The 12,734-nt window shown below is 42.2% G+C and overlaps 1 protein-coding gene across 4 annotated transcripts in view; it reads right to left on the reverse strand.

Moving 5' to 3' along the window:
• espn (espin) overlaps positions 1-12,734 on the reverse strand; it is a 47,464-nt gene that overhangs the window by 22,276 nt on the left and 12,454 nt on the right. For all 4 annotated transcript variants that reach the window (XM_026153950.1, XM_026153949.1, XM_026153948.1 and 1 more), the window contains exons 3-6: positions 12,521-12,707; positions 11,978-12,160; positions 1,219-1,350; positions 37-292 (exon numbers count right to left, since the gene is read on the reverse strand). In XM_026153950.1, coding sequence (XP_026009735.1) covers positions 37-292; positions 1,219-1,350; positions 11,978-12,160; positions 12,521-12,707 — 758 coding nt within the window. The remainder of the gene's footprint in view (positions 1-36; positions 293-1,218; positions 1,351-11,977; positions 12,161-12,520; positions 12,708-12,734) is intronic.

Consider the following 12,734-nt stretch of genomic DNA (forward strand, 5'->3'; position numbering starts at 1 on the left):
ACACATTATATCCTTAATGTGTAAAGAGCAGCAGACCTGTGTGTGCAACTGCGCTCAGCTGAGCAGGTGGGCCTCGTGACGTTGTCAAGCTGCTCCTCTTCTCCCCAGTGCTGGACTGACTGGAGTTGGCTGAGTCGTAGTTGGACAGGGAGCTGGATGGTGAACCGATGTCAAAGTGTGCTGCCTGGGCAGAAGGAGGCATGGTGGTGTTTGGGGAGGACAGGCCAGAGTCTGGCTGCTTGTACTCAAGGTCCGTCGAGGGATCCCGGGACAAAACGCGGTGCTCCACACTCTGCGAGGGGACGAGTTTTATGAACATTCAATTTTCACGATTGTTCAATTTATTCTACTTGGTTGTCTGATATATAGATATCATTTCCACATTACTAAAACAAAGCAAAAAGCATTTGTACATCAATTAATTCTTTATTAATCATTAATAAAACACATCTGGTTCATTAATTTTTAGATTTAGAAAGATACAGGGTCATTATGGCAGGCTCATAAATTTGTCTCTTATTAAAATCTACATGTGCATTCATCAGCTGTTAAATCTCACTGCTACTCAGTCCCTGGTGACTTAACGAGGAGAAGAACAGCATTACAGGCACACTAATGAAACACCTCACAGCTAGTGAGAATGGCTCTGGGGATCTTTTTGCTTTTCCCACAATGCAGGACTCAATTGGCTGAATGCGCCCCATGAGAAAGAGCACAAGAAGAGAGAAATATGTCATCGATGCCAAACGAGCTCTGTGAGAAAGAATTATTCCCCTGGCCACTCAGGAACTTCAGAGGGTTAAGGCCATGGAGAGCACTGTGTGTCAGGTAGCTTGACTAACTATCTGAGTCTGAAGTCTGTCATGGGAGGCAGGTTCATAGAAAGCTAAACATTATTGAAATATCTCCATTATTCATTCATTCTATCTATCTATCTATCTATCTATCTATCTATCTATCTATCTATCTATCTATCTATCTATCTATCTATCTATCTATCTATCTATCTATCTATCTGTCTGTCTGTCTGTCTGTCTGTCTGTCTGTCTGTCTGTCTGTCTGTCTGTCTGTCTGTCTGTCTGTCTGTCTATCTGTGGGTGTGTGCATGCGTGTGTGTGTATAAAACATATGACTTTATGCTGACTTCTATCCATCCATCCATCCATCCATCCATCCATCCATCCAACATTTACATTTTTTTTAGACATGTACTCTTACCATGTTCTCCACAGTGTGCAGATACTTGGCACACTGGGAGTGGCCATTGTATTCGGCCAAGTCTGCTGCAGTGAAGCCATCCTGGTCCCTTATGCCCAGGTCAACTCCATTAACAACAAGGATCTGACAGCACTGAAAAGCAGACAGAGAAAGTTCCAGAGTGGATTGATGTCAGTGTTTGTGAAACAGGCTGCTTAGACTCATCTTCAATTAGCAACGATAAAAACTGTTTACACTCCACTCAGTTCAGTGTGACAGACTCTCAACATGTAAAATGTTTGACATATTGAGTGGATAAATGCAAGGCTTAGAGTACATGTTAACACAAATTGTGTTTTGTTTCACACTGCATCAGACCAGAAAAACACCATATTATATCACCACACTCCCTCACTGATCAACTAATTAATGTAAATGTCCTAGCTAAAAGCAAAATACTTAATGTAGCAGTATCATGCTTTTCTTTGATCTTCTCTTAGTTATCATTCATTTTTCTCTCTCTCATGAAAAAGTTTCTGTTTCAAAGTCTACAGAAACTTGGAAATAGTTTAAAGCATGAATTTAACAAGCTTTCTACCAAGCACCAGTGGAAGCTGGAATAAGCTTGTTGTTCTCAGACTGAGCAACCTTTGTTCTGCCCTATTGACTTGTGTTTCAGTGAGCTTCTTAAAAGTCCACACTGATCAACTCTTTTGTAAAAAAAGAAAAAAAACATAATCATGAAAAACATAGTTTTCTCTATATACTTCAACAATTCTTGAAAGAGCGCTTCTTTACACATATTCTGCTACTGTGCTGATCCAATAAGACCTGGTGTAACCCTGGTTAACATAGCTAACAACAAATAAAAGCCTGTTAGTAAAAACAGTCATAAGAAATATATTACAGGTGATAAATAGTCAATAAATAGATCATAATGGTTAGAAAATTCATTAAAAACATCAGCAATGATATAATTCATGGTATAGGATTTCATTTGTGTTTAAAAACATGTTAAAAGGGTACAGAACTTGCTAATTCATGGTGTTTTATGTTAATTCAGGTAAAATGGCTAAAATATGTGTTGAGACTCTTATTGTGAAAGGGCACGCTGCAGCGTGACTCCTGTGATTAGCCACACCCAATCGGGTTGTTCCTTCTTTTTGATGCTCGAGAGGGAGAAATGCAGACAGTCCTTGCAGAGCTGCTGCTTAAATGAGTGAAAAAATAGTAAAAATAAGCCAAAAATCTACTTAAAGCCATTTTTGTACTCTGGAGAATGTATTTTTGTTTTTCCGACCTGTCCTTGCCTTGGTGACGTTGTGAACATAACCGAACGGGACTTGGTGAGTTCAGAAATTGTCTTTTATTTCATGCAAGAAATTTTTGTTGTATTATATTGCTCATTTCATGCAAATGGAGAGCCAAGGTAGCAGATTTATGTTGTTTTATGTTAAAAACGGTGGATTCGTGCTTAAACGACACACAGGCTGCAGTTCAAAGGCCTTTGACGGTGTTTCAGCGCGCCATATTGGCGTCACCTCATTTACGGCTAAATAAGCTGGAAAAAACGGACTTTTACTGTTATTTAAGGGCTACCCGTGTGTTATTTTCGAATGTTTATGCACTTAATTTTGTTGTTATGGTAGGCCATTAAGGTTTGGATCGGGAAATGCTGAGCTAGAATCGGAGTTTGATCCGCTGAGCGAGAAACAAGATGGCGAGCCACCCACGGACCCATTGAACTGTACCGAGCAGGAAAAAGGAAAACGCCCCCTGCTGGACGTTGAGCTCTTTCGCTGATAAAACTGGTAGGATTAATCCATACACCTCTGCAAAAGAACAGCGGACTTTTCAAAGCACTGGATAATCATTCGGAGTAATTCCAGGACTAATAGTTAAAGGACACAAAGACAACTTTCTTTTGTTTATTTGTTTGTTTAAGGGATTTATTCAGCCTTTTGCTGAATTGTTTTTTGTTTTACATTTATTTATTTATTTTTGTAATTTATTTTGGTCAACCTTACATTTTAATGCTGTAATGGTGTTAATGGAAGTGTAAATAATTTTGTTGGGTTAAAACAAAATAAGAACTGGTTGAGAATTTAAAGGTGAACCTAGACCAAGATTAAATTAAATCTTGGGCCTAAAGAACTGAACTTGATTTAAAATAACACAGTGTTAATGCAAATAGATCAAAGGATAAACTTGAACATAGAACTTGAAATAAATAAAACAATAACCTAGGTTGAGAATAACATCCTTCTAAAGCCAAATAAAAGGTTTTGAGATAAATAGGATGAACTGACAGAACATACTGAACTAAGAAGGGGAAAGAAAACATCTTGTTTTCCTTAAGTGTGTGATGTTGAATGTTTTATGTAATGTGTCTATAACTGTCTATTCTCTGTCTTCACAAAATAATAAGCCGGCAATTTAAACGTATTTACTGGTCTGTGGTCTTTATTACATGCTACGCTCATTACTGCTCTAGTAGTCGAACCTAACTGGTCCTAGCATACTGTAACGACTCCAGAAGTGTTACAGAAGTGGCGAGCCAGCCAGGAGTAGTAATTGATCCCTCAAGCTTTTTTTCCTGACCCAGACCTCAAAAATAGGCCAAGTCCAGCAAAATGGAAATAGTTGACAGAGAAAATGTTAAAATCCCAAACTCAGTTATTGTTAGTGGGATTACAGGCACAGACGCTGATGAAGCTTTAAAAGACTTTTTAAGCAGATATGGTCGAACAGCAAGAACCCTTAAGATAGATGACCCTAAGTCTTCTTACCACAAAAATGCTATTGTAGAGTATGAGAGTGGATCTGCTCTGTCGACACTTGAACCCTTACTACCCTACACACTTGAATGTCCGAATGAAGTCACTTATCAGATACGAGCCCTGTCACCTGAGTACATCGCAGCTGTTACCAACGTCGCCACCAACAGTTTTTTCAATGAACTGCAAAGCATTGCTAGACTTAGTGGCAAATCTTTTGAAGCTGTTCTGCATGAACACCTTTCCCAATGTGCTCAGTCAGTCACACACAGCACAGAAGCTCCTACCCCAGATGCACATAGTGAACTAACAACCCAAGTACAAGCAAATGACCAACCTATCCAAAGTGAAACTGCAGAACTGATCAAAGCTAACATATGCTTCAGCGATTCTGAGTCAGACAACCAGACACAGCCAGATCTACAAACTACCATTCCACAGAGCTTTATAACACACCCTGATGTGCAAAAGGTTGTAGTAGAGCACATAGTGCGAAGTGAAGCTCTTGTCTCACCAGTGAGCGCCTCCTTCCGCCTCAGAAATTTTTCAGGCAAACTGCCCTGTCCTAGTCATGAGGTGGACTTTGATACATGGCGCCACAGTGTAGAGCTCATACTTCAAGATCCCAATCTGTCTGACTTGCAACGCTCACGGAAAATCGTAGACAGTCTTGTACCGCCTGCTGCCAACGTGGTGAAACCTCTGGGCCCTGAAGCCTTGCCCTCAGCTTATCTTGAACTACTCCATTCAGCTTTTGGCACTGTGGAGGATGGCGACGAGCTTTTCGCCAAATTCCTCAACACATTACAAGATGCAGGTGAAAAGCCTTCACACTACCTCCATCGCTTGCAAACAGCTCTCTCAAAAGCTCTGAAAAGAGGCGGTGTCGTAGCTAGTGAAGCAGACCGACACCTTCTGCGTCAATTCTGTCGGGGGTGTTGGGATAATGCCTTGTTAACAGATCTTCAGCTCGAAAAGAAAAAAGATAAACCCCCCTCATTCACCGAGCTGCTGCTACAGTTGAGAGTGGAAGAGGACAAGCATACTGCAAAAGAAAGCCGAATGAAAAAACATTTTGCTGCCACCAGACCAAAAGTAGCCTCTCACTCTATTGCTGCAAATGCTGACTTTCCTGCGCTCACCATGCAAGACGATCTCACTGAAATGCGAACACAAATAACTGCGCTGCAGAGTGAACTGACAAGATTGAAACCCCAGAAAGTAGACCCACCAGTAGATGCTCAAAAGGATCTGGTCACAGAATTAAAGGCACAAATCAGTCAGCTTCAAAGCCATCTCGCAACATTAACCCCGAACCCTCCTAGGAAAAAGTCTAACCCTCCAAAAGCTACTGCTAAGACCAACTCTCAAGTACCCGAACGAACCCTTTTGACATCCCAAGCTGCGAAGAGTAGGCCCAGGCCTGGTTACTGCTACCAGTGCGGCGAAGACGGCCATATTGCCTCTGTGTGCCCAAATGACCCAAACCCGTCTTTAGTCACTGACAAAAGGAAACAGTTGAAAGGAAAACAGTTGCTGTGGGATAGACAAAACAAGCAAACACAGCCTTTAAACTAAAGGGAGCCCTCATTGCGGGACAAATGGGTGCTACGGACAAAACTAGTCCCACCGAACCTTCACATAAACCCAAAAAACGATTCTCAAACAATAAATCAGCCACTGTGAAACTACCCAAGGGTCTAATTGGAGCTAAGTACACTGCTCAAGTGAAAATCAATGATCAAGCTTGCAACTGCCTTCTTGATACCGGATCGCAAGTGACCACAGTGTCCCGATCGTTCTATGAAAACAATCTTGCAGACCTTGAAATCCATCCAATACAGGACCTGCTAGAAGTCGAAGCTGCAAATGGTCAGAATGTTCCATATTCAGGCTATATTTGTGTCGACATTACCTTTCCAAAGAACTGTTTTGGTACTGAACTTACTGTGTCTTCTCTTGCATTAATTGTTCCAGACACACGCTCTAGTGTTCAGTCTTCTCTCTTAATTGGCACTAACACTCTTGACCTTGTCTTTGAAAGCCTCTCCTTGGCTAATACAGACCTCAGTATCCTGCCTTATGGTTATAGAGTAGTGCTGAGCGTGTTACAACAAAGACACAAGCAAAAAGAGGACGACAGCCTTGGTCTTGTCACTTTGTCAGGGAAAGAGCCTGAAGTCATTCCTGCAGGCCAAAGTCGAGTCTTAGAGGGTTTAGTCCACGCAAAAACTGAACACTCAGGCGGGTGGGTAGTAGTCGAGACCCCCTCTACATCCTCCTTGCCAGGTGGAGTCTTGGTCACCAACTGTCTACTTACCCTTGCTGAGAAACCCTCACAAAAGCTTCCAGTGGTCCTGCGAAATGAAAGTAAGCATGACATAGTTATCCCTGCGAAAAGTGTCATTGCTGAAATGCATGCTATTCAAGAGATCATACCAAACAGTCAGATCACAGAGCAGTCCAAACAGACTCCCAGCTCGAACCCTGCTGAGCTTAATCTTAACTTTGCTGATTCTCCAGTCCCTGCTGAATGGAAAGAACGAATCACACAAAAGTTAAGTGCTATGTCGGAGGTTTTTGCACTACACGATACAGACTTTGGTTGCACTAACAAAGTAAAACACCAAATCAAACTGAGCGATGAAACCCCCTTTAAGCACAGACCCCGTCCCGTACGACCACAAGATCTTGACGCCGTACGGAGGCATCTGCAGGAACTAAGCGATGCAGGTGTCATTCGCGAATCCGAGTCGCCATTTTCCTCACCAATAGTGGTGGTAAGGAAGAAGAATGGAGACGTAAGACTCTGTGTAGATTACCGTAAGTTGAATCTGAACACCATCAAAGACGCCTACGCGCTTCCTAACTTGGAAGAAGCGTTCTCCGCCTTGACAGGATCGAAGTGGTTCTCGGTCCTTGACCTCAAAAGTGGGTACTACCAGATTGAGGTCGATGAGGCAGATAAGCACAAAACAGCCTTCGTATGTCCGATGGGGTTCTTTGAGTTCAACCGGATGCCTCAAGGCATAACAAACGCTCCCAGCACATTTCAAAGGCTGATGGAGAAATGTATGGGTGACACCAACCTTAAGGAAGTCCTAGTCTATCTAGACGACCTTATAGTTTACTCCGAAACCCTCGAACAACACGAGACCCGCCTTCTCCATGTGCTTAATCGTCTCAAAGAATACGGTCTGAAGCTATCGCCTGAAAAATGTATGTTTTTTCAGACGGCAGTTCGGTACTTGGGGCACATTGTCTCCCAAAACGGTGTAGAAACAGACCCCGAGAAAGTAGCAGCGTTAAAAACATGGCCAAGTCCCAAGAACTTGAAAGAACTCCGCTCCTTCTTAGGGTTTGCGGGGTATTATAGGCGGTTCATTAAGGACTTTTCTAAGATCGTAAAACCCCTTACCAACCTAACTGCTGGATACCCCCCACTGCGAAAAAACAATAGCTCTAAGTCCAACTACGTCCAATACTTTCAGCCAAAAGCTCCTTTCGGGGAGAGATGGACAGAGAGTTGTCAGAAAGCGTTTGAGACTATTATAGACAAACTGACTTCTGCCCCAATTCTAGGCTTTGCCGATCCCAAGTTGCCTTATGTATTACATACAGATGCAAGCACAATCGGGTTAGGGGCAGCTCTTTATCAAGAGCAGGAGGGAGAGTTGCGAGTAATTGCATACGCAAGTAGAGGACTATCCAAAAGCGAAAGCCGTTACCCTGCTCATAAGCTTGAGTTTCTTGCCCTCAAATGGGCTGTAACGGAAAAGTTTTGTGATTACTTGTATGGCAGTCCTTTCACAGTAATAACTGACAGCAACCCCCTAACTTACATTTTGACCACCGCTAAGTTAGACGCGACGAGCTATCGCTGGTTGTCCGCCCTGTCCTCTTTCGAGTTCCAGCTTAGGTACAGAGCAGGCAAACAAAACATGGACGCAGATGGCCTATCTCGTCGTCCGCATCTCGAGCCATTAAATGACCTTGTCTCCCTGAAGGAACAGGAGCGGATCCGTCAGTTTGTGCAACACCACTTGCCTGGCACCGATCCTTTCACTCACGTTCCCACTCAAGCTGTCAGTGCAATATGTGAGAAACATCTAGTCCAGTCTCTTGACACAGACCATGCTCTCGCCTGCCCACTCGTAACTTCACTGTCTACGTCCGTTGATGCTGTTCCCGACAGTTTCGACCAGTGTGATGCTTTTCCTGTCATTCCAAGCTTGTCAGAAGAAGAGATAAGACAAAGTCAAACAAACGATCCTGCTATCAGTGAAATCATACACCAGCTTGAAACAGGTGAAACATCTCCTCCTACTGTACGCAACGAGATCCCACAACTTAGCATCCTTCTGCGTGAGTTAAACAAACTTGAGTTGCAGAACGGGATTTTGTACAGAAAAAGACAAGTAGGTGAAGAGACACAGTACCAGCTGGTTCTTCCTGAAAGTCTAAGATCTATGGTTTTCAAAAGCCTTCACGATGACATGGGTCATTTTGGTCTTGACCGGACCCTTGATTTAACCAGAACCAGATTTTTCTGGCCAAAAATGGCCTCAGACATAGAGCAAAAGATCAAAAGCTGTAGCAGGTGTGTTTGCAGAAAGACTCTGCCAGAGAGGGCGGCGCCCCTAGTAAACATTCAAGTCACCAGACCTCTAGAGTTGGTGTGTATTGATTTCTTGACAATTGAACCAGATCGCAGCAACACTAAAGATGTCTTAGTTATTACAGATTTCTTTACGAAGTATGCTGTAGCAATGACAACTCCCAACCAAAAGGCTAAAACTGTAGCCAAGGCCCTGTGGGAAAACTTTATAATCCACTACGGTTTTCCCGAGAAGTTGCATAGCGATCAGGGAGCAGACTTTGAGTCAAAAACTATCAAAGAGTTATGCGACCTAGCTGGGATTCAGAAGGTCAGAACTTCACCCTACCATCCCAGGGGAAACCCTGTGGAGAGGTTTAATAGAACCCTGCTAAACATGTTGGGTACACTCAAAGACGAAGACAAGAAACATTGGCGTGACTTTGTTAAGCCACTCGTTCACGCGTATAACTGCACCAAACATGAAAGTACAGGGTTTACGCCGTACGAGTTAATGTTTGGCAGACAGCCTAGGTTACCCATTGATCTTGCCTTCAATGTCCCCCTGAACCATCGCCAGCAGCAATCTCACTCACAGTATGTTAAAGCCCTCAAATCTCACCTTCAGGAGAGCTACCAACTGGCTACCAAAAATGTAAGCAAAGTTGCTGAACGTAACAAAACTAGATATGACAAACATGTAACCGAATCTGTCTTAGGTGTCGGAGATCGCGTGCTTGTAAGGAATGTTCGGATTAGGGGAAAAAACAAATTGGCTGATAAGTGGGAGTCCGTCGTCCACGTGGTTGTAAGCCAAAAAGACAACCTCCCAGTATACACAGTCAAACCCGAGCATCACCAAGGTTCCACTAGAACTCTCCACAGAGACCTTTTGTTACCTTGTGGGTTTTTGCCAACTGCCCCTGAAAATCCTCCAGCAGTCCAAGTAAAGCCTCATCGGCCAAGCACACGTCAACACCCAACAACTGATCCTGATGAACCTGAACTTGAATACCACTCTGAGGAGGATAACTACCCTCTGTATTACCCTCCACTTCCTCCCAAGGAGATCTCAAGGTCGATTGAGGAATACGAGGTAGTTTTTCCTCCCAAGGCTAAGTCAAATCATGCTAATGAGCAACCCAAATCAGACAATTCTCAAATCTCAGAAAACGTGACAGTGCCTGATATTGCTCAAGAGCACATGGACATGACGGAAACTGTAAATTTACCTGATTGTGGAAACCTACCGGATATGGAAAACTTACCTGAAAATGACAAAATACCTGAAATGGAGAAACCACCTGAAATGGAAAACTTGCCTGAACCTGCAAAGGAAGGAGCTCAAATAACTCCACCAAATGAAATGGACAATGCATCGGATTCAACGAAAACTAATGATGAGGAAGCAACTCAAACTCACGTGAATGAAACTGAACCTGTAAACAATGAAACTGAAAGAAATGACCCCGAAGCAGAGCAATCAGTCAGAAGATCATCCCGAGAGAGAACAAAGTCCAAGCACTTAACATACCCTCAATTAGGCAACCCTCTTGTTGGCATAGTTCAGTCTTTGTTCCAAAGCTTAAGTGAAGCTGTCACAGGCTCTATTGAAATCCATGATATCCAGGTAGTCTGAGTATGCATTATGCAAAGGGACTTGCATAGATTTAAGAGGGGAGGGTGTAACCCTGGTTAACATAGCTAACAACAAATAAAAGCCTGTTAGTAAAAACAGTCATAAGAAATATATTACAGGTGATAAATAGTCAATAAATAGATCATAATGGTTAGAAAATTCATTAAAAACATCAGCAATGATATAATTCATGGTATAGGATTTCATTTGTGTTTAAAAACATGTTAAAAGGGTACAGAACTTGCTAATTCATGGTGTTTTATGTTAATTCAGGTAAAATGGCTAAAATATGTGTTGAGACTCTTATTGTGAAAGGGCACGCTGCAGCGTGACTCCTGTGATTAGCCACACCCAATCGGGTTGTTCCTTCTTTTTGATGCTCGAGAGGGAGAAATGCAGACAGTCCTTGCAGAGCTGCTGCTTAAATGAGTGAAAAAATAGTAAAAATAAGCCAAAAATCTACTTAAAGCCATTTTTGTACTCTGGAGAATGTATTTTTGTTTTTCCGACCTGTCCTTGCCTTGGTGACGTTGTGAACATAACCGAACGGGACTTGGTGAGTTCAGAAATTGTCTTTTATTTCATGCAAGAAATTTTTGTTGTATTATATTGCTCATTTCATGCAAATGGAGAGCCAAGGTAGCAGATTTATGTTGTTTTATGTTAAAAACGGTGGATTCGTGCTTAAACGACACACAGGCTGCAGTTCAAAGGCCTTTGACGGTGTTTCAGCGCGCCATATTGGCGTCACCTCATTTACGGCTAAATAAGCTGGAAAAAACGGACTTTTACTGTTATTTAAGGGCTACCCGTGTGTTATTTTCGAATGTTTATGCACTTAATTTTGTTGTTATGGTAGGCCATTAAGGTTTGGATCGGGAAATGCTGAGCTAGAATCGGAGTTTGATCCGCTGAGCGAGAAACAAGATGGCGAGCCACCCACGGACCCATTGAACTGTACCGAGCAGGAAAAAGGAAAACGCCCCCTGCTGGACGTTGAGCTCTTTCGCTGATAAAACTGGTAGGATTAATCCATACACCTCTGCAAAAGAACAGCGGACTTTTCAAAGCACTGGATAATCATTCGGAGTAATTCCAGGACTAATAGTTAAAGGACACAAAGACAACTTTCTTTTGTTTATTTGTTTGTTTAAGGGATTTATTCAGCCTTTTGCTGAATTGTTTTTTGTTTTACATTTATTTATTTATTTTTGTAATTTATTTTGGTCAACCTTACATTTTAATGCTGTAATGGTGTTAATGGAAGTGTAAATAATTTTGTTGGGTTAAAACAAAATAAGAACTGGTTGAGAATTTAAAGGTGAACCTAGACCAAGATTAAATTAAATCTTGGGCCTAAAGAACTGAACTTGATTTAAAATAACACAGTGTTAATGCAAATAGATCAAAGGATAAACTTGAACATAGAACTTGAAATAAATAAAACAATAACCTAGGTTGAGAATAACATCCTTCTAAAGCCAAATAAAAGGTTTTGAGATAAATAGGATGAACTGACAGAACATACTGAACTAAGAAGGGGAAAGAAAACATCTTGTTTTCCTTAAGTGTGTGATGTTGAATGTTTTATGTAATGTGTCTATAACTGTCTATTCTCTGTCTTCACAAAATAATAAGCCGGCAATTTAAACGTATTTACTGGTCTGTGGTCTTTATTACATGCTACGCTCATTACTGCTCTAGTAGTCGAACCTAACTGGTCCTAGCATACTGTAACGACTCCAGAAGTGTTACACTAACACACACCTCAAGTTCACCATTCTCTGCAGCATCATGGAGGGGGGTCCCTCCCCAGTTGTCAGTGACGATCTCCCCACCATGCAGCAGAAGCCAGCTGAGGACCTTTGCGTGACCACGACTGGCTGCAAAATGCATCGTCGTGGCTCCGTCACCATCTCTGTCTGTCAGGCTGATCTCGGTGAAACTCATCTGCAGGAAACGAGATGGAGGTTAATGCTTAGCAGTCATCAGAAAGATTTCAGCTGCTTTTGGTCCAATTTTTGTGACTCCAGTAGTAAACGGTGGCTTTGGCACATTTTTCAAGTAAATGATGTAGGAAAATTTTGGTTAAAAGTTCAATTATGATGTGACTTCTGGTGATATCACAAGCTATTTTAGATATCACAAGCATATTATACTAATACTACTAATATTAAGTAATTTGCTTAATCATAAATATCAGTATTGTACCTTCACTTGTTCCGTTTAAAAAAAAAACCCCACAATTGGCGGAGAAAAACTATTCCATTATTAAGACATGATCTACAGTGTTCTGATAGTCCAACGCACCAGCCAGACAATGACAGTGTTATGGCCCATCTGGGAAGCAGCATGCAGAGGTGTCATCCCATCATTGGCTCGAATGCTCGGATCCGCTCCACAGTCTTTGACCAGGTATTGGACAACCTCCAGATGGCCTTCCTGGCAGGCCAGGTAGAGTGGTGTGGCACCATTTTTTGTTTGGGAGTTGACAAGGCTGTAGGAAAGTGAATCAGTAAGGAAA

Source organism: Astatotilapia calliptera, chromosome 20 (assembly GCF_900246225.1).
Source record: "Astatotilapia calliptera chromosome 20, fAstCal1.2, whole genome shotgun sequence".
Lineage (NCBI taxonomy): Eukaryota > Metazoa > Chordata > Actinopteri > Cichliformes > Cichlidae > Astatotilapia > Astatotilapia calliptera.